Source organism: Myotis myotis, unplaced genomic scaffold, assembly GCF_014108235.1.
Source record: "Myotis myotis isolate mMyoMyo1 unplaced genomic scaffold, mMyoMyo1.p scaffold_m19_p_17, whole genome shotgun sequence".
Lineage (NCBI taxonomy): Eukaryota > Metazoa > Chordata > Mammalia > Chiroptera > Vespertilionidae > Myotis > Myotis myotis.
This window is the reverse complement of record NW_023416321.1, coordinates 15,326,874-15,346,478: the sequence shown is the minus strand read 5'-3', so window position 1 is coordinate 15,346,478 and position 19,605 is coordinate 15,326,874. Positions and strand designations below refer to the sequence as shown.

The window sequence follows — 19,605 nt, the reverse complement described above, 5'->3', positions numbered from 1 at the left end:
CGGCAGGAGCCACTTCCTCCAGGTTGGGTGCTGGAGGAGGGTGAACAGACAGAAACTAGGTGAGGAGGTTGCAGGCAGAGGAAAGGGGCAGGGTGCCCTGGAGGGGATGGGAGTGGGGGACAGACCAGGAGGGGGCTTGGCTGCAGAGCCTGGAAGAGGGAATAGGGGGGACCCTGCCACCTACCAGGGTTCTGGGAGCTTTGTAGGGGACTTTGGGGGAAGGAGGCGCTGCATCCTGACCTGCCCCTACCTCCAGGTAATGATCTGCTCTGCGCCTCTGGACTGCCTGCTGCTTCTGCTCCTGGGAGAAGGTTCCAGAAGGGGCCTCAGCCACCCCGTCCCTATCCCTCTCCCTGCCCTGCTGGCCCAAATGGGTCTGCTGTCCCGGCAGCATCCAGGGAGGCCACAGGAAAGGGTCAGGGCCAAGGTGGCACGCAGCTCTGAGGCGTGGGGCCTGTTCTCTTTGCCCGGGTGTGTGAGTGTGTGTGTATGTGCAGGTGCTCACGAGGTTACTGTGCGGGGACGGGATGATGAGACAGACTGAAGGGGACCACTCTCACCCATATATCCATACGCTTAATAATCCTAAGAAGTCCTGTAACTGAGCCCCTTTCAATGCTCGTAGTATTTTTGGTGGCTAGACTTGAATAATTTAATTCTTAATTAGGTCTTTGTTCAAATGTTAACCATTCTTCTTGGTCAACCCCTTTAGTTCTCAGGAATGTAGTAATAAGTTGCTGATGTGGTATCTCTTTGCCATGCAGGAGGAGATCACTTCAGAGGCAGGAAGATAATTTATGAGTTTGTTTTGCAGAAGGAAAGAATATCTTCAAGGTAGCTATAACCAGCTGCTGGTACCCAGGAGTCTGATACAGGAAAAAGTTATCTGTGACTAAAGAAACACAGGCTTCTCTCAGTTCCCTGAAACTCCCCCTCCATTACTCCCTAGCCACATAAAAACTCCCTACTTTTTGCTTTTGGGGAGAAGTGGATTTGAGAGATCCTGTTCTCCAATCCTCTCAATTTTGTCAAATCAAATAAACCTTCCTCTGTCTCCACGCACCGAAGTCTCAATGTTTTGGCCTACTAGTGCATGGACTAAGGTAATTTCCAAATATGCCTTAAAGATTGAGGTACATGGCCCTTGTTGGTTTGGCTTGGTGGATAGAGTGTCGGCCTGTGGACTGTAGGGTCCCAGGTTCGATTCCAGTCAAGGGCACATGCCCGGGTTACAGGCTCCATACCCAGTAGGGAACGTGCATGAGGCAACCGATCAATGATTCTCATCATTGATGTTTCTATCTCTTCCTTCCTTTCTGAAATCAATAAGAATATATATATTTTTAAAAAGATTGAAGGTACATGAACCTGAATTTTGGGGAGGTGATTCAGTAACAGTCCCATGACTTCAAATACCATTTACACGCTGATCATCCCCCTAAACAAAAAATTCCACATATCTCCAACTCCATTGTCCCCCAAAACTCCAGGCTTATGTATCTCCAACTGTCTGCTCAACATCTTGGTGCCTAATAAACTTAATGTGTTGCAAAGCCCCATTTCTGATTTCCAGCCCTCCCAGTCTCCCTTACTTCCATATATGCCCATTCCATGCTTCCGTTTCTCAGTCCAAAAACCTTAGATACTCCTTGACTCCAGCCTCTCTCTCTCTCTCTCTCTCCCTGTCTCTCTCTCTCATCCCTCAACCAATCCAGAAAACACTGACAGCTCTACCTTCACTCTTTAAGACATATTTGGAAATTACCTTAGTCCATGTACTATCATCTCTTCTGGATTTTGCAATCGCTTCCTAACTGGTTTCCCCGATCCCACCCTTGCCTGCCAACAGCGACGTTTCCCCATTGCAGCCAGACTTTAAAAAAGAAAGTCTAATCATTTCATGTCTCCACTCAAAACACCATCTGAGGCTTCCGGAGGGGAAGGTACGCGCTGTGGTCAGCTGGCCAGCTTAATAAAGGCTCTTAAATTTAAATTCTGAGTCGGTGGTCTATCTCGCTGAGCTAACCCATAACACTCCCACCTGTCTACCAGCCGACGCGAGCAGAGCTGTGAACCACTGCATGTCCTTTCTAACCTCAGCTCTTCTTCCTACTTCCTAATTCAAGCTCCAGCCTCCGGTTGGGCATTGGTGGCCAAGGTGCCCACGGTGGAGGCCAGCCCACGGCAGCAGCTATTGGGCTCCCTCCTTTGCTGCAGGGCACGACGCACAGCTCCTCCAACAAGCACATTAGACCTGCTGGCGTTGGGAGCGTCACGTGATGGCCCACAAGCATCTACCGCAGTGGTTCTCAACCTTGGCTGCACATTAGAATCACCTGGGAATCTTTTTAAGATCCTGATTTCTGGGCCTCATCCTCCAGAAATTGTTTCTTTGTTATGGGGTGAGGCCACAACATTAGTAACAAAGAAACAGAATTTCCAGAGGATTGTTGTAATGTACCCCGAGAATCACAGAAGGACGCCTCAAGAAGTTGAATTAAAGAGTCACATTTATTGCAATCCGGGACTATGAGGGCCATTTTGCTTTCCCAAATCTCATAGTGATAAGATGGTGGCAAAGCCAGACTTATATAGGCAAAGATCACAAAGGTATTGATTATATCTCAAGGTTTGGAATGAGGAACCTGGTTTGCAAAAAAGCAGTTCACAGAAGCAGAAGCAGCATGTTATCTAAATTACAGTTTTGGGTCTCTGGGTCACTGAATCGACAGAAACACATTATCTAGAGCCCTCGGGTCTGGAATGAAGAACCTGGTCAGACTTAAGCATGTTATCTAGATTCCAGTTTTTGGGTCTCCAGAACACTGAGTCAACAGGGACACGTTAACTGGAGCCCTCTGACCTTGGGATAACTGTGCTGTCCTTCCCAGGTAAAGGAAAATGTGCTTTCTAAGACCAGTATGACCACTACCAATGGGATTTCACATTACAATCAATAGGGTATTCTTTTTTAAATATATATTTTATTGATTTTTTACAGAGAGGAAGGGAGAGGGATAGAGAGTTAGAAACATCGATGAGAGAGAAACATCGATCAGCTGCCTCCTGCACACCCCCTACTGGGGATGTGCCCACAACCAAGGTACATGCCCTTGACCGGACTCGAACCTGGGACCTTTCAGTCTGCAGGCCGACGCTCTATCCACTGAGCCAAACCGGCTAGGGCAATAGGGTATTCAGTTGAATGGGGTGATTCATATAATTCAGAAAATCAAAATAACTTTTCTTTTTTTTGGATTTTTTTAAATTAAATCTTTATTGTTCAGATTATTACAGTTGTTCCTCTTTTTTCCCCCCCATAGCTCTCCTCCACCCAGTTCCCACCCCACCCTCAAAATAACTTTTCTATTGTTAAACAAAGCAAATAAGTACAGAAGCCAAACAGCAGGGTTAGAGTTAAACTATAGTTTCTACCTGAAATGATTGCTACCATACTTCAGGGAGAGGCCCAGAAATCAGGATTTTAAAAAGATTCCCAGGTGATTCTAATGTGCAACCAAGGTTGAGAACCACTGATCTAGTGTATAGACCACCCTTCCCCTTGCGGAGGTCGATGTCCAACCTGCGTTCCCCCAGCAGATGCCTCTTCCCCAAGGCCCATCTCTCCCGTCTCCTAGGTGGCTTGCCAATGTGTGGTCCCGGGTGGACTCTGAAACTGCTGCCCCGTGCACAGAGGGTGAAGGGAGAGGGAGCCCACGCCAGATTAGCAGGTAGCAGGGTTTTGTTTTCTAATTTTGTTTTTCAATTACCGTTTACACTCCTATACTTTGTATCCGTTTCAGGTGCACAGCAGAGTGGTTAGGGGGCAGGTTTAATGAGCAAGAAGAGAACTTCCAAGGCTTGTCCGGGGCAGACACAAGACAAGTCCGTCTCTGGATCCGCCCACCAGAATCTGAGGTCTGTAGGGAGCTCCAGCTGGGCTCCGCCATCCGGCGGGCGCAACAACACATGGCCTTCCCAAGGCTCCTCCTAGAAGACCGCTCCCACTGTGCGAATGGTGCACAGAGCATACATTGCAAGCACGGAGAGGGGTGAGGATCCAGGAACACTGAGCCCGAAGTTAAGCGCTACCCTGTGACCCCCGCCCCAACTCCGTCCCTGTAATTTATTAAGAAAGAAAGCCAGGGCCCTAACTGGTTTGGCTCGGTGGATAGCGCCTCGGCCTGCGGACTGAAGGATCCCGGGTTCGATTCCGGTCAAGGGCGTGTACGTTGGTTGAAGGCACATCCCGGGGGGGGGGGGGGGGGGGGGGGGGGAGGGGGGGGGCTGGGCAGGAGGCAGCTGATCGATGTTTCTACCTCTCTATCCCTCTCCCTTCCTCTCTGTAAAAAATCAATAAAATATATATTTTTACAAAGTGACACCTCTTCACTTTAAAAAAGAAGGGAGGGGAGGGGAGGGGAGGGGAGGGGAGGGAGGGAGGGGAGGGAGGGGAGGGGAGGGGAGGGGAGGGGAGGGGAGGGGAAGAAAGCCAGGTGTTCTGCCTCTGGCTGAAGCCAATCTTTCAGGGTAGCGGGGAAACGGGCCGACTTTCCAGCTAGCCTCGCCCTCCCGCACACAGTCCCCCAGCGGCTCAGATCTCGGCCCCGCCCCATGAGAAATCTCGCGAGAATCCCGCGCCTGACAGAAAGCAAGACTTTTGGCCTTTTCCGGATTCCGTAGCTCAGAGTCGCCATTCTTAGCTAGTGTTTCCGGGTTGCATCTCGGGAAAGCGTCAGTGGTGTAGCCCGTGGAACCAGACCCCGGAGGTACCAGTAAGTAGGAGACCGAGCCGAGCCTGAGTGCCTGCCTTTAGTCCCCTCCTTTGAGTCCTTGAAGGCCCTGGTACAGCTTACAGGAGGGCCCCGAATTTCTGCACCCCCCGCCCTATGACTCAGGGGCTCATGCCTAGTTTCCTCTCCCGGGATTTTGATTCAGTTCAGCGAGCTCACCTCCCCGTCTGAGGAGGAAACCGAGTCCTAGAGCACAGCCCCGAGGCGCGGTGTCCCAGGCCCCGTCCCCTCCCCCGGTTCCTGTCGGTTGGCACAGACCCCCTATGTCCCCTGTCTTGGGTCCAAGGCCCCGTACAGACACCCCCTCAGTCACCCTCTGCTGGTCTCCCTGACTGTCCACAGGCCTGGGCAGCATGGCTTTATTCCGGTCGGGCCTCCTGGTGCTGACGACGCCGCTGGCCTCCTTGGCCCCTCGCCTGGCCCCTATCCTGACCTCTGCGGCCCGGCTCGTGCACGACACACTCTATGTACACCTGCAGCCGGGCATGAGCCTGGAGGGCCCGGCCCAGCCCCTGTCCACCCCCGTGCAGGCCACGTTTGAGGTTCTGGATTTCATCTCGCACTTCTATGCTGGCGCCAACGTGCACCCGCACCTGGACATCAGGATTCTGCTCACCAATATCCGGACCAAGAGCGCCTTTCTCCCTCCCCTGGCCAGCTCCGTCCAGAATCTGGCCCACCCGCCGGAGGTGGTGCTGACTGACTTCCAGACCCTGGATGGAAGCCAGTACAACCCGGTCAAGCAACAGCTAGAGCGTTACGCCACCAGCTGTTACAGTTGTTGTCCGCAGCTTGCTTCAGTGCTGCTCTACCCTGAGTATGAGCACGGAGGACTGCCGGTGGAGGTCTCCTTACCCTCCACCATCAGGCCATCCTCCCCCGTGGCCAGATCTCCAAAGCAGCCGGTGCGTGGCTACCGTCGCGGGGCTGTGGGTGGCACGTTTGACCGCCTGCACAACGCCCACAAGGTGTTGCTCAGTGTCGCCTGCGTCCTGGCCCAGGAGCAGCTTGTGGTGGGAGTAGCAGACAAAGACCTCTTGAAGAGTGAGTGGGGGAAACACCGGATTAGGGTGGTGGAGGACCCCCAAGACTCCTTTTTTAAAAAATATATATTTTTATTGATTTCAGAGTGGAAGGAAGAGGGAGCGAGAGAGAGAAACACCCATGATGAGAGAGAATCATGGATCGGCTGCCTCCTGCAAGTTCTGCACTGGGGATCGAGCCCACAACCCGGGCATGTGCCCTTGACCCGATTCGAACCTGGGGCCTTTCCGTTCGCAGGCCGACGCTCTATCCACTGAGCCTTACTGGCTAGGGCCCCAAAACTCCTTGTATTGTGCCAGTAGTACCAAGGCTGAGAAAGGGTAGGGCCATCCATTACTTTCTACCCCTCCCGAATGTCACACACAGTGCCGGACACTCAGTTGGTGTTAAGGAAACTTCGTTAAATGAATCAAAGCAGCCTTTTCTCAATGTGTAATCTGGTCACCAGTCAATCAGAATCCCCCCCCACCCCAAACATGGAACCAAGGAGTCTGCATTTTTAACAAATCCTTGAACGCCTCTGTCTGGCTCTGACGCCCACTGGCACTGCTAGTTCTCTGGACACGTGCCAGCCCTTGCACTGACGATTGTGCTTGCCTGCTGCCTGCCCCTCATAGTTTTCCCATCACAGACCACATCCCAGTTTAGCCCTTTCTTCCTGCCACCCACCTTTGGAGACAGGATGCTTAGGGACACTTTTCCCCAAACTGGTCCATCCTCTTCCTCCCCAATAAAAAGATCTCACTGTTCTGGGCTCCTTCCTCAGGCAAGTTGCTCCCAGAGCTGCTCCAATCCTACGCAGAACGTGTGGAACATCTGAGTGAGTTCCTGGTGGACATCAAGCCCTCCTTGGCTTTTGATATCATCCCCCTGCTGGACCCCTATGGGCCCGCTGGCTCTGACCCCTCCCTGGAGTTCCTGGTGGTCAGCGAGGAGACCTATCGTGGGGGGATGGCCGTCAACCGCTTCCGCCTTGAGAATGTAACCTGTGAGGGAGATTGGCAGAGGGAGCGGATGGGGATGGGGAAGGCTATTGTGGGGAGGGTGCTGTTGGAAGTACCATGACCCCAGAGGAGGGAAGAGGGGGCCCAGGGTGGTAGAAAGAGGCAAGGAGGAACTGGTTCCCAGGTTGTCTTCTGGGGCAAGCTCTACCTCTGGAGTAAGTAGGGGAGGATAAGGGGGCAAGTTGGTGTCAGGGTTTGCCCTTCATCTCACCCCTCTTTCCCTCTCCTCACCCCTCCTTCTTTACTTCAGGACCTGGAGGAGCTTGCCTTGTTCCAGATTCAGCTACTGCACGACCTAAGCCACAGGGAAAATGAAGAGGACAAAATCAGCTCCTCCAGCTCCCGCCAGCGAATGCTGGGAAACCTGCTCCGGCCTCCATATGTAAGCATGTCTTTCCTTCCCTCACCCTCTTGGATAGGCTGGAAATGCCAGAAGGTGGAGACTGAAGGATTCAGCCCAAACATGAGCCTGAGGACCCTAGTAACTAGGGTTCCTTTTATCTACCCCCAGGAGAGGTTTGATCTCCCTCCTGGTCTCTACGTGATTGGGCTGACAGGCATAAGTGGCTCTGGAAAGAGCTCAGTAGCTCAGCGGCTGAAGGGCCTGGGGGCATATGTCATCGATTGTGACCAGCTGGGCCATCGGGCCTATGCCCCGGGTGGTCCTGCCTACCAGCCCGTGGTGCAAGCCTTTGGAACAGGTAATGACTGGAGAGGGCTGGAGGAGGCCTGAAGTGAGAGATGGCCTGGTCTCCTTGCCCAATCCTCTGTCTCTGTCCTCTAGATATCCTCCATAAAGATGGCATTATCAACAGGAAGGTCCTGGGCAGCCGGGTTTTTGGAAACAAGGTAAATACACACCTCTCCAAAGGTTCTCCACTGCAATAGACCCAGGGGTTGGGACCCAATGGACTTCTCTGGGCTGGCTCCATCTTCAAGGGGAGTAACCACTGCCCACTCCCTCCATCCTGCTTCTCAGAAGCACCTGAAGATGCTCACAGACATTGTGTGGCCGGTTATCGCCAAGCTGGCCCGAGAGGAGATGGAGCTGGCTGTGGCTGAGGGTGAGTCAGAGGGCTGTTGGGAGCAGCTGAGGGGCACAGTTATGCAGATCCTTTCCCTGGGAGTTTTTCTGCTCCAAGCCAGACCACCCACGTTCCCAGGGACCATGTTTCGTTGACCCTCTGACTGGTAGCAAGTGATAGGGTACTGCTGGTAGTGACTGGAGTCTCCCTACAGGAAAGCAGGTATGCGTGATTGAAGCTGCCATGCTCTTTGAAGCCGGCTGGCAGAGCATGGTGCATGAGGTGTGGACCATTGTCGTCCCTGAGACTGAGGTACTGGAGCCCACCTGCCCCCCCATCGCCATTGCAGACTACATCCTGCTCTGAGCCAGTTGGCTGACAAATGTCATGTCTGTACCCAGGCCATACGACGAATTAGGGAGAGGGATGGCCTGAGTGAGGCTGCAGCTCAGAGCCGGCTGCAGAGCCAGATGAGTGGACAGCAGCTTGTGAACCAGAGCCACGTGGTGCTAAGCACCTTATGGGAGCCACATGTCACCCAGCTCCAGGTGGATGCCCAGGGAAAAGCTGGGTTGTTGGGAGGGAGTCTACAGTGAATGCCTACCTGACTGTCTTTTCCTCACAACATTCTGGTTGCCCAAAGGTGGAGAAAGCCTGGGCCCTCCTGCAGAAGCGCATAGCCAAGAAGCCATACTGATAATGAGTTTTCTGTGGGGCCGGATTGGCCCCTCGAGCTGACCAGAGATCATCCAGTGGTGAGGAGGAATGGGGGCTTCCATGCTCACCTAGCTTGGGCCCAGAGGGCTCTGAGCTAAGCTGGGTGGGGCAGGGCCTGGTGGACACAGAAGCCTACTCAGCTTGCAGGTGTTTGACCAACACTAAGGATGTGGTCCTGGGGAACAGGCCCCTCTGGCATTCCAACCCCATTCTTGCCTACAGGTGTCTGATGCCTAAGACTAGTAGGGGAGCAAGGGGGGAAAGGGCAAACAATGGAACTTGTAACAGAATTAAAGGTCAGTGTTTCCAGGTGCTGTCTGTATGGTGTCTGCTTCCTGCTCCAATGCCTCTAGGTAACTTTGGGATCCTTGAGCCAGGAGTGCAGTGGTTAAGAGCATGGCCTTTGGAGCTATCCAGCCTTGGCCCTGTCACTGAGCAGCTGTGTGCATTTGGACAAGCCACAAACTTGCTAGGTTCCTCGGTTTCCTTATCTATAAAGTAGCATAACTTGGCCAATAGGCTCTTTGGAAGTATTAATTCCACAAGTGCCCCGCTGGATCCTAGGCTTGACGTTGGAGGACCATCTTTCCACGCCAGGCGGGCCTCTGCCGTCACACAGCCTGCAGCCTGGTGGAGCTGGACGAGGTGATGGCTGGCCGGACTGGTGGGCCCGGGAGGAAGGCAGCCCCAGGGCCGCCTCGGCCTGGCCGTGCGCCTGTGTGTGCACAGCTGTCGGCAGGCGTTCCTGCAACAAGCCTTTTGAAGGGACCCCCTTCACAGAACGCGCTGCTTGCCGCCTGCCCCCAGGGAGGGAGACCCGTGGGTGACCCCCCACAACGCAACCTGCGTCAGCCACCCAGGGGGCTCAGCGCACTCCGCGGGTTCGGCCTTCCCTGGCTGCGCACGCACGTCACCCTCGCCCCGCCCTTTCCTCCTTGGCCGCGGATTGGCTGGTTTGGGCCACGTGGGCGCGCCTCGCTTTTCCTGGCGACGAGTGGCCGGCCGCCGGCTGGTTTCCGGTGCGGTGGGTCGGGATGACCGAACCCGGCGCTTCTCTGGAGGACCCCTGGGTCAAGGCAAGCTCCGCGGGCGAGCACGTCGGGGAGGGGAGGGCGGGTCGGGCGCGTCTACGTAGGGGGTCCGGAAGATGAGGGCAGTCACTCCGGTGCCAAAGTACCCCCGCTTCCGCCCTCCGGGCCCGGGGGCTCCAGAGAAGACAGCTCGCCCCCCGCGCGTGCTAAGGTGGGGAGGTGGCTGAGGCGTGGGTGCGCGAGTGTGAGGGCGGGTTTGGGACTGGGAGGTGGCGGTGTGGGGCGGGCGGGGTCATGCCGAGGGGCGGCGCTCCCACGACCTAGCCAGTCTTGGCTCTCGGGGAAAGCCTTCCGTTTCTTGCGCGCGCCGGTGTGTGTCCGTCCGTCCTTCCATTGCCTGCGCACCTGCCTGTCGGTCCGTCCATGGCCTGCGCCCGTGCGTGTCGGTCCGTCCATTGCCTGCGCCCGTGCGTGTCGGTCCGTCCATTGCCTGTGCACGTGCCTGTCGGTCCTTCCATTGCCTGCACACCTGCTTTTGCGCAAACGATTGTACGCAGAGAGAATGGAAGAGGCCTCCTCGGGACGGAGGTCTGACGCGCTTTCCTCCCTTGCTGGGTGCCGCAGGTGGAGTATGCCTACAGCGACAACAGCCTGGACCCCGGTGAGTGCCTCCCCACCCACTTCAGCCCTGTAGGTTCCCTTGGCCTTGGCCGCCACCGCTGACCGCAGCCCACCGTCTCTGAGCCTGACACAGTGAGGGAGGAGCTGGAGGACCAGGGCAGGAGGCACGGGAGGGTGAGCCTAGTTCCCTCTGCTGTGGAACAGGGAAGGGATGGAAATAGTGACAGCTGGTCACTCTCACCCTCATCAAGCCCAGGTGTTGCTTTGTGAACCGGCAGTACCATTGCAGGCCAGTGGAGCAGTTTAGACCCAGGGACAGGAGCCTTGCAGATGGCTCTAGAAGTGGCTGGCCCAGTACGGCTAGCTTTTGGTTTAAGGGGAGAGGTCAGCATTTAAGGATCAGGAGCAGTGGTGCCCACAGGTGTCTGAAGGCCTAGCAGTGTCTCCCCCCCCCCCCCCCTTACCCCTTAGTGATTGGGGCCTCTCTTTTCCAGGGCTTTTTGTAGAAAGCTCCCGCAAGGGGAGTGTAGTGTCCAGAGCTAATAGCATCGGCTCCACCAGTGCCTCTTCCGTCCCTAACACAGGTAGGCAGCCACATCCCCCATCTGGCGGGGCTCAGATATGCCATCATTTTGGTGTCTTTCTTAGGACGCTCTGGCCATCCACGTGGGGTGCTAGAGCCCTAGTGCTAGACACAGGGTCTCATCATTGTTTGCCGCATCTAGAATAAGTTCCCGTGTCCATCTGCTACCTGGGCGCTACGTGCTTCTTCCCAGTTAGGGACAGATGGATTAGCTGGGTCTCCCTGGGCCCCAGATTGATCTCTTCCTGCCCCCAACTCTGAGCATAGATGACGAGGACAGTGATTACCACCAGGAGTCCTACAAGGAGTCCTACAAGGACCGGCGCCGGCGAGCACACACGCAGGCTGAACAGAAGAGGAGGGATGCTATCAAGGTGATTGGGGAGGCCTCAGCCAGCACAGGAAGGCCCTGCACATTTCAGACTCATTGTGCCCTGACCCCATCAGACAGGCCCAAGCGACCTGGGGGCAGCTAGTCGTCCCCGGACATGAACACCTCCCTCCTTTTAGTTTGTGAGAATGGGACTTAGTGTCATGGAAGAACAGTTTGTGCCATTTTGTCTTAACCCCTCAGAGTTAAGGCATCTATGTCCCTTGCTCTCTCCACAGAGAGGCTATGACGACCTGCAGACCATCGTCCCCACCTGCCAGCAGCAGGACTTCTCCATTGGCTCCCAGAAGCTCAGCAAAGCCATCGTTCTGCAGAAGAGTATGGCGGGGAGACCCCTGGAGGGGTTGGAGCAGTGGGGCTATAAGCAGGCTAGCCTTGGACCCGCTTTTGGCCTGGCCCTGTTGGGTGGTTGTAATGGGAGACTTGGGGAACGGGGAAAAGGGAAACAAGATCAGCCTTGTCCTCTGGTTGATGTCCTCTATGCCCACAACCTCTGTCCACCTTCACCCTAGCTATTGACTACATCCAGTTTTTGCACAAGGAGAAGAAAAAGCAGGAGGAGGAGGTGTCCACCCTACGCAAGGACGTCATGGCCCTAAAGATCATGAAAGTGTAAGCGCGCCCAACTGTGGGAACCGGGGCTTCTGAGGGGACTGAGGCCCACTTCAGTTCACTCTCCCTTTTGTTCAAAGGCCACATCAGCTAATATTCTCACTCCCTCCGGTGGCCACTTAGAGGCAGGAACCTGTCCCCCAATAGTCCCTGATAGTAGACACTAGAAAAGTCTGTTGGGTTAATGGAAGGTTAGAGAAGATAGGTGTCTATTTTTTAAAAAATATATTTTATTGATTTTTTACAGAGAGGAAGGGAGAGAGATAGAGTTAGAAACATCGATCAGCTGCCTCCTGCACATCTCCTACTGGGGATGTGCCCGCAACCCAGGTACATGCCCTTGACCGGAATCGAACTGGGGACCTTTCAGTCCGCAGGCCGACACTCTATCCACTGAGCCAAACCGGTTTCGGCAAGATAGGTGTCTATTTTTAACCTAAAAGCAGTATCTAGCTTATGAATATATCCCCAAAGCTCTCTAGGAATCTCCTTCTTGGTTGGGGGAGGTATTGAGGTCACCCTATTCCCCTCCGGGCCTGGTAGAGCTGCTGTAGCACCTCAGCCCTGGCCTGCTTGCTTTTAGGAACTACGAGCAGATTGTGAAGGCACACCAGGACAACCCCCACGAGGGGGAGGATCAGGTTTCCGACCAGGTCAAGTTCAATGTGTTTCAAGGCATCATGGACGCCCTGTTCCAGTCCTTCAATGCTTCCATCTCCATGGCCAGCTTTCAGGAGCTGTCGGCTTGTGTCTTCAGCTGGATTGAAGAGCACTGTAAGCCTCAGGTATGGGGCAGCAGGGGCCACAGGGCCTGGCGGCTTCTCCCACCTTCAGGCAGTGACCCAGCCATTTCGAAAAGCAGGCAGCAGACTTTAGGTTTCTTCAGGGTGTCTCTGCAGCTTTCAGTACTCGTCCCCCTTTTGCTTTCTAAAGTTTACATTTTCCTGTTACCGTTTCATTTATCAAGTATGATCTGAGCACTTACGCCTATAAGGCCCAGTTCTGCCTTGGTTTAGTCCATGCTGTGGCCACCTTGGTCCCTCCTCAGCTGCCCAGTATGTAAGCCCCATCACTTGAAGCAGAATTACATGGGGTTTTGGGAAAGATTTCTAGCCCCAACCCCAGGCCTACTAAGGTAGCTTTTCCTGGAGTTTACTTGTAGTGATGTGGTGTGTTAATGGTATTAAACTGAGTCTTCTGCTTTTGAGGCCTTGTTGCTTCTTCTGGGGCTTAAACTTGTCTCTCAGATTCTCTTTTGTTTTCAAACATTTTTATTAGGAGACACTTTAAACATACTGGAACATCAAGAGAATTTACACTGAATATTCATATATCACCCAAATTCTACCATTAATATTTTCCATGTTACCCCATAGCTGTCCATCTCACCATCCCTTTCTCCATCCTGTTTTGGGAGCATTGCAAAGTAAACTGTAGACATTAGTGCTTCCCAGGGGCTTTTTTTTCCCCCCGCTAGAAAGAGCGCACCTGGTCAGGTGTCCCAGACAGCTCTCTGCCCTCACCTGAGCATCATCTCTCTTCCTCTGCTGCCCTCAACAGACCCTACGGGAGATCGTGATCGGTGTCCTGCACCAACTGAAGAACCAGCTTTACTGACCTGCAGAATAGCCAACAAGAGGCCTCAAGTCTCCTACTTGGTCACAACCACTGGGCTTGTGAGATTGGACTGCGACACCGCACACCAGTCAGCTGGTTTCTCCTTCATGTTTCCTCCCCTAGCCCCCCTCATCCTCAGTGGGGCTGGGGTGTTTGTGAAAGCTTCTGATTAATTTATTATATTGACTGTAGAGCTCAAACCTACCCAGTCTTCCCCCCATAGAAGTCCTCAGAATGGGGGTCTGCTCTTGGGGGGGGGGCGGGGCGCATGCACACACACACCCCTTTCCTAAGCCTCAGAATTCAGCACATGATCTACACATATTTAGAAACTGTTTGCCTGTTTCGGTATCTTGGGTGACAGCTGGCCCAAGTTTGGCCATTTTGGCAGGAGTCGCTTGGGAGGAATGCATTAAGAGAAAAGACTTCCACAGCTATGAAGGCTGAAAGGCTGCTCATGCCTAGGCTAGAGCTGCCTGGTCAGCCCGAGGTAGAGCCACGGCTTTCTGGCCGGCTCAGGCTCGGCTGCCAGGGTCCTGCTCTTGCTGTTGACTCCACCACCTCTTCGCTGCTCCGGGCAGCAGACAAGCAACCTCCCACCTACTCCTGCCCTATCCCCACAGGCACTGGCGCTGCACAGCAAAGTCAAATGTGACAAAAGTTTTTATTTTTCTAAATACCAACAAAAGTTTTGCTGAAATTACAATTTTAAAAAAATTAGCTGGGCCTTAAAACCACCGCCAGCTTTCTGTCAGATGTATCTGGGTCTCTACCATCTTTCATGTGCTGCTTACATTTCTGCCAGAACTTGGGGGTGGGTGAAGGCCTGAGGTATATGGAACCCAAGAGAGTCTGGGGTGCAGCCCTGGACTCCTTGAATGCTGTGTATAATAGCCTCTCTCTACCTTTGTCCCCCAACTTCCCTTTTGCCTTCCTCAGATTTGTTATCTGGGAGGTTTGATTATCTAGAGGAAATTAAATATTTTTATATCAAATTATATTACAATAAATATTGCCAAATGCTTTCCTTTAGTTTTGTTCCAAGTCTAAGTGTTACATTCTAGACCATGTAAATGAGTGTACCCATCGACTCTGGATGACAGCACTCCTTCCCCTCCCGCTCTGCCTAACACTCTGGCTTATGCCCCTCTCCCAGCTGCCCTGCTCAAAGGCTGAAAGCAGCAGCAACAATAAAAAAGCTGGCAGCCAGTCTGAGACTCCGTCCCCATCACCCGTCCTACCACGGGGGCCCTCAGGGGTCTGGGAGCTTGACATTATAATCTTCATCTGTCTCTATCCCAACTTCCTCCTGTGGGGCAATGAGACAAGTGAATGAGACCTCTTTGGGCGGAACCCCAGGGGAGCAAGGAAGAACAAGAGAACCACTTACAAAGAACTGCTTCTTACTCTTGGGGTACCCTTCCAGGATTGCATCACACAGCTCTGTTGCCTGACAAGAAACAAGACCACCCCTTTGCAGATGGGCAGCACTTGGCACTGCCTAACAGGTCCATGACATGGCAGCAGTTTCGTGGGGGGGGGGGGAGGGGGGGGGCGGCTATTTTCCAGGGCCTGCCTGGGAACTCCTGCACTTACCATCCTCTTGCGCTTCCTCCACTCCTTGCAGTACTTCTGCTTCTCTCTGTACACCTAAGCAGGGGGAACAGGTTTCTCTAAGCCCTTAGCCCCACGGCAGGGCAGCTGCTGGGGTCAACTCTTGTGCTCGCTTCTCTGCACAGGCTGCCTGCCCTCCCAACTCACCTGTTCTTTCTCCTCCGGGGTCACATGGCTGGTGGCTGCTTTGATGTTCTTCAGTCTCTCTGTGTAGCCAGCACATTCCTTCTTTAACTCCTGGATCTCTTTCTGCATCTCCGGTGTGGTCAGGGCACTAGTTAACTCCTTCAGCTCTGAAACCACATCTCCCTGACATCACTTGCTGTCCCCCAAGGAAGGGGTTCTCTTCCAGTGGGTACTCCTTAGGCAGGAGACCAGGCCTCCACTCGCTCTGGGTTTTACACCCAGGGTCCGGAATGGGCCCCTGATTCTAGAAATGTCCAGGAAGCTGTAGCCAGGGAAGTGTGAGAACAGTATGCTGATAATCATGACAAGGAAAGCAGATGCATGTCCTGCCCATTTGAATTTCAAAAGCTATCAGCTGTCCTATTTCTCTGAATGTAATGCTATGGCAGCCCAGCAAAGGGATCCTCACTGCACTGAGACAACAATGCAGTCAACAACCCATTTCCTCAGTAATCCTGACCTCTGGACAGACCTGATGCTAGCGAGGGGCACCCTCCGAACAGCCCATTCCTACCAGCCTCCATTTGGCGACAGCTCTGCTGCAAGCTCTGCACCTTGGCAGTGAGGGTCACGATTTTGGCATCCAAGCTTTGGAGGTCAGCATCACTCACCGTGTCAAACTGGTCCTGCCAAAGACAAGAAGAGTGGCCCGATGTGTGACCCCGCGTCCAAAAGGCCACATTCAGACACACAGGAACCTTCCGAAATAGCAGGAGTGTACTTCTGAGAGAGATCATTCAACTTAGTACTGAGCCCAACAACGAAGTATCAAAGTTGAAACCTAATGCCTGTCCTCAAGGGGCTTCTAGGTTGTCAGGAGACTGAATAGGACAAATATGTCAGTTTAGTGATCAAAACTCTCACTAGGCTGAAGGAGGAAAGGACCGTTCTTCCCACAGTGATGACTGAACGAGAGCTTCCACAACAGGGGGAGTCTGGATGGCAGGGGCGTGGTGGGAGGGAGTTCGTTAAGGGACTCTAGGAATAAAGTCTGAGGAGCCCCTCCCATGAGACTGTGTTGGGGCTCAGTGGGGGTCTCATCAGTTGGTGAGAGGAGCAGGTTAGAAAGGATGTGAATCCAGCCGGGGCAGCCTGGACTCTACATTAGGCAATGTTAAACCTTTACAACAAGAGGCAGCAAACGACAGCCTGGAAGCCAAATCCTGCATGGTTTTGACAGTTGAGTAGCTGTGGCAAGAGACCACCTGGCCTGCAAAGTGTAACAATTGTCTGGCCCTTTACAGGAAAAAAAATTCCAACTTCACCTTTAGGGGACCTTCAGCAGAGTAGTAACACAATGAAACCTATTTTAGGAAAATTTGCCTTGATGGTGATTTGATTCAGTTAAACGAGTATTTAATGTCTACTGGATGTTAAATACTGTGGGGTGTTAAGAAAGATAAATAAGAAATGGGGTCTGTATTAGGACAGTTTAGTGGGGGAGACAAGTAAAAAGACAATTATACTACAGTATGCCTCAAGAGGTAAGCCATTAGCTCAGAGCATCCAGAGAAGGTTTCTGGAGAAGGTAGTGCCTGAGTGAAATTCTAAAGGATGAGTAAGTTAGCTGGGCAAAGAGGTATAAGAGGAAGAAGGGACTAACACACTACAGGCAAAGGAAAGACAATGGGCAAGAATACAGGAGTAAAACCTATTTAATGGTCTAGCATTAATGGATGGAGAAATAACAGGGACAGATGAGGTTAGAGGCAGGCTGGGGCCAAGTCTCCAAGTGCCTTTTACCTGTTCCAGAGGCACTAGAATTTTAGATAGAAAATGTCATGACTAGATTTTCATGAACACAGATCGCTCTGGCTGCAGTGTTTGTGGAGACCAGGAGATGTTAGGATATTGCAATAGATGAGGAGCATCTGAACTAGAGCAGTGATGGCATGTGGGTTCAAGAAGGGGAAAATCAGCTGGACTTGACGGCTGGCTAGCCATGAGATACGGGAGGTTAAGAATGACCCCCTCATCTCGGGCTTGGGTGAAGAGTGATTCCATTAAGAAAGAAGAAAGTGTCTGCTCTCTCTTTCCGGACCTGGTGGAGCAGAAGGCGCCATCATGGGAGTCGACATCCGCCAAAACAAAGACCGAAAGTTTCGGCGCAAAGTTCAGCCCAAGAGCCAGGACATCTACCTAAGGCTGTTGGTCAAGCTATACAGGTTTCTGGCCAGAAGAACCAACTCCACCTTCAACCAAGTGGTGCTGAAGAGGTTGTTCATGCGTCGCACCAACCGGCCACCTCGGTCCCTTTCCCAGATGATCTGCAAGATGAAGCTTCCTGGCCGGGAGGGCAAAACCGCCGTGGTTGTAGGGACTATAACCGATGACGTGAGGATCCAGGAGGTGCCCAAACTGAAGGTGTGTGCCCTTCCTGTGAGCAGCAGCGCCCGGAGCCGCATCCTCAAGGCTGGGGGCAAGATTCTCACCTTCGACCAGCTGGCCCTGGACTCCCCCAAGGGCTGTGGCACCGTCTTGCTTTCTGGTCCTCGAAAGGGCCGCGAGGTGTACAGGCATTTCGGCAAGGCCCCAGGAACCCCCCACAGCCACACCAAACCCTACGTGCGATCCAAGGGCCGGAAGTTCGAGCGTGCAAGAGGCCGCCGGGCCAGCCGCGGCTACAAAAACTAACCCTAAATCCTATCATGTTATTAAAGAGGTTTTGGATGCTGAAAAAAAAAGAAAGAAAAAAGAAGTGTCCTAGATGGTTTGGTTCAGTGGATAGAGCGTCAGCCTGCGACTGAAAGGTCAGAGGTTCGATTCTGGTCAAGGTCACATGCCCAAGTTGCAGGCTGGATTCCCAGGGTGGGGCGTGCAGGAGGCAGCTGATCAATGATTCTCTCTCATCATTGATGTTTTGTGTGTGTGTTGTTTTTTTTCTCTCTCTTCCTCCCTGAAATCAACAGAAATAAAAATAAATAAAATAAAAATAAAAGAATGTGAGAGGAGCCAGTAAGGGAGAGATGAAGCATTCTACTCTAGCCATAATGATTCTGAAAGACATCCATTTGGAGGTTTGGGCTGAAGATGCAAAATTAATGTGTGTGTTTAGGAAGGCGGGTGGAGACAGAAGTAATTTGGCAGAAGGTGGTTCTAATCTAGATGATTGGGAGTAAGAACTTCCAAACAGAACTGGATCTTGGATTTTCTGCCATCATATTTTAAGTATGGAAACCTCATGAAGTTTGGATCACAGCAAGGGAGTACACACACTGATTTAAAGGATGGCTGGGGCCCCTTTAACGGCGTAAGACAGCGGAGTTTCATGGATTGCCTCAGTTCTCCCAGAGAGGGTTCATACGTGGGGCTGATTCATCTAAATTGGGCTCGCACGCGGGGGAGGGGGGTAATCTGCGCAGACTTCCCTCACCTGGTCCGCAAAATAGATCTTCTGCTTGCCGTACATCTTCTCTTTAATCTTGCCTTGTTGGGCCAGCTGCTCCAGCGCCTTCACCACGGCCTGGCAGGGTGGAGTGCGGGGCAATCAGTGACTGCGGGCCGGGCGGCCAGTGTTAGGGGCAGCGCGCGACCAGCCTTAGGAAGCCCAGGGCTACAGTGGCCGACTCGAGGGGTCCCCAGGGGAGGAACCCCGGGAGCGGGTCCTCACCGCTTTGCCCAGCCCGTGTTCCCGCTGCAGGTTCCCAAACACATCCTGGGCGCTGTAGGGCCGGTTCTGCTCCTGCAGGTACTTCAGGAGGATCCCGGGGGCTACGGGAGAAGACACAGGGGCGGGGTCACTCAGCCGACCCCCGGCCCCCTCACCCGCTCCCCTCCGGGTCTCCCCGGCTCCCGAGGCCCGCGTACCGCCAGTCGCCGCTTCAGCCCGGCCTTTACTCATGGCCTTTCCCGCCGCCAAACTCCGAAAGCCGGACGTTACAGTTGCTCCGGGCAACGGCTTCTTCCGGCGGCGGGAGGGGCGGGCCTCGTGCGGCGACTGGCGGAAGAGGAAACCTTCGCGAGGAACGAAGCGGACCTTCCGGGACCCCCTAGCGGGTTTCTGCCCGGAGCTAGGACACCGCGCACCACCCCCTGCCTGGGAGTCCGCAGAGGAGGCGGGGCACACACTTCCAACCTTCCCCTGCTCCCCCCCGGAACGGAAGCCGGAGTACATCACGCCTCGGTCTTGTGGCCCGGCCCCCGCGGCGGCTGAGCAGGGCCGAAGGTTCCGACGGGAAACCTCGGGGTCAACGCCCGCTGGGCCGTCGGCCCGCTCAAGGTCACAGCGCAGTTACCGTCAGGGCCACCAGCCCACGGCCCGAGGCCCTTTGCCGCTAGTCTTACTTGTAAAGTAGGAGCCAGGGTTGCTTGCAGAAGGGTGATCGTAGACTTAATAAGTAAAACACCCTGGAAAGAAAAGTCACCTT

The 19,605-nt window shown here is 53.6% G+C and overlaps 4 protein-coding genes across 11 annotated transcripts; 3 read left to right on the top strand and 1 right to left on the bottom strand.

The window, feature by feature from the left end:
- The first annotated feature begins 4,632 nt into the window (after nt 1–4,632).
- Nucleotides 4,633–8,895, top strand: COASY (Coenzyme A synthase). Of its 2 annotated transcripts, none has more exons than XM_036339727.1 (10): nt 4,633–4,775; nt 5,136–5,837; nt 6,604–6,818; nt 7,092–7,223; nt 7,353–7,542; nt 7,626–7,690; nt 7,821–7,905; nt 8,081–8,178; nt 8,268–8,414; nt 8,510–8,895. In XM_036339727.1, exons 2-10 carry the CDS (start codon nt 5,147–5,149, stop codon nt 8,561–8,563), a joined length of 1,677 nt encoding a protein of 558 aa, XP_036195620.1. In that variant the 5' UTR covers nt 4,633–4,775; nt 5,136–5,146; the 3' UTR covers nt 8,564–8,895. The 2 variants fall into 2 exon arrangements, with proteins under 2 accessions (XP_036195620.1, XP_036195621.1); XM_036339728.1 differs by having other exon boundaries at nt 4,680–4,769.
- A 156-nt stretch (nt 8,896–9,051) lies between these two features.
- On the top strand, nt 9,052–14,470 carry MLX (MAX dimerization protein MLX). 6 transcript variants are annotated; one of them, XM_036339731.1, is made up of 8 exons: nt 9,052–9,659; nt 10,239–10,275; nt 10,730–10,819; nt 11,086–11,192; nt 11,428–11,527; nt 11,722–11,821; nt 12,405–12,595; nt 13,382–14,470. In XM_036339731.1, the coding sequence occupies exons 1-8, from the start codon at nt 9,618–9,620 to the stop codon at nt 13,609–13,611; spliced, it is 897 nt and encodes a 298-aa protein (XP_036195624.1). In that variant the 5' UTR covers nt 9,052–9,617; the 3' UTR covers nt 13,612–14,470. The 6 variants fall into 6 exon arrangements, with proteins under 6 accessions (XP_036195624.1, XP_036195626.1, XP_036195627.1 ...); XM_036339733.1 differs by having other exon boundaries at nt 12,405–12,606; nt 13,382–13,588; XM_036339734.1 differs by lacking the exon at nt 10,730–10,819 and having other exon boundaries at nt 11,112–11,192.
- LOC118671495 (PSMC3 interacting protein) lies at nt 14,084–19,498 on the bottom strand. 2 transcript variants are annotated; one of them, XM_036339730.1, is made up of 8 exons: nt 19,046–19,496; nt 18,849–18,949; nt 18,612–18,701; nt 15,753–15,864; nt 15,200–15,345; nt 15,035–15,088; nt 14,829–14,888; nt 14,084–14,747 (listed from the first exon to the last, which is right to left on the bottom strand). In XM_036339730.1, exons 1-8 carry the CDS (start codon nt 19,350–19,352, stop codon nt 14,691–14,693), a joined length of 927 nt encoding a protein of 308 aa, XP_036195623.1. In that variant the 5' UTR covers nt 19,353–19,496; the 3' UTR covers nt 14,084–14,690. The 2 variants fall into 2 exon arrangements, with proteins under 2 accessions (XP_036195623.1, XP_036195622.1); XM_036339729.1 differs by having other exon boundaries at nt 14,084–14,888; nt 19,046–19,498.
- LOC118671498 (60S ribosomal protein L18-like) lies at nt 17,288–17,913 on the top strand. Its single transcript, XM_036339737.1, has one exon. The coding sequence runs from the start codon at nt 17,303–17,305 to the stop codon at nt 17,870–17,872; it is 570 nt and encodes a 189-aa protein (XP_036195630.1). The 5' UTR covers nt 17,288–17,302; the 3' UTR covers nt 17,873–17,913.
- Nucleotides 19,499–19,605: the final 107 nt, after the last annotated feature.

Bases quoted from the DNA above. Each gene is read 5' to 3' on its own strand.
- LOC118671498 (XM_036339737.1), top strand. From the start codon at position 17,303: ATGGGAGTCGACATCCGCCAAAACAAAGACCGAAAGTTTCGGCGCAAA.
- LOC118671495 (XM_036339729.1), bottom strand. From the start codon at position 19,352: ATGTACTCCGGCTTCCGTTCCGGGGGGGAGCAGGGGAAGGTTGGAAGT. The intron at 18,702-18,848 runs GTGAGGACCCGC...CCACCCTGCCAG, and splicing joins AACACGGGCTGGGCAAAGCG to GCCGTGGTGAAGGCGCTGGA. The intron at 15,089-15,199 runs GTGAGTTGGGAG...CCCCCTGCTTAG, and splicing joins CCCCGGAGGAGAAAGAACAG to GTGTACAGAGAGAAGCAGAA.
- MLX (XM_036339731.1), top strand. From the start codon at position 9,618: ATGACCGAACCCGGCGCTTCTCTGGAGGACCCCTGGGTCAAG. The intron at 10,820-11,085 runs GTAGGCAGCCAC...CTCTGAGCATAG, and splicing joins CTCTTCCGTCCCTAACACAG to ATGACGAGGACAGTGATTAC. The intron at 11,193-11,427 runs GTGATTGGGGAG...CTCTCTCCACAG, and splicing joins AGAGGAGGGATGCTATCAAG to AGAGGCTATGACGACCTGCA.
- COASY (XM_036339727.1), top strand. From the start codon at position 5,147: ATGGCTTTATTCCGGTCGGGCCTCCTGGTGCTGACGACGCCGCTGGCC. The intron at 7,224-7,352 runs GTAAGCATGTCT...ATCTACCCCCAG, and splicing joins ACCTGCTCCGGCCTCCATAT to GAGAGGTTTGATCTCCCTCC. The intron at 7,906-8,080 runs GTGAGTCAGAGG...GTCTCCCTACAG, and splicing joins GGAGCTGGCTGTGGCTGAGG to GAAAGCAGGTATGCGTGATT.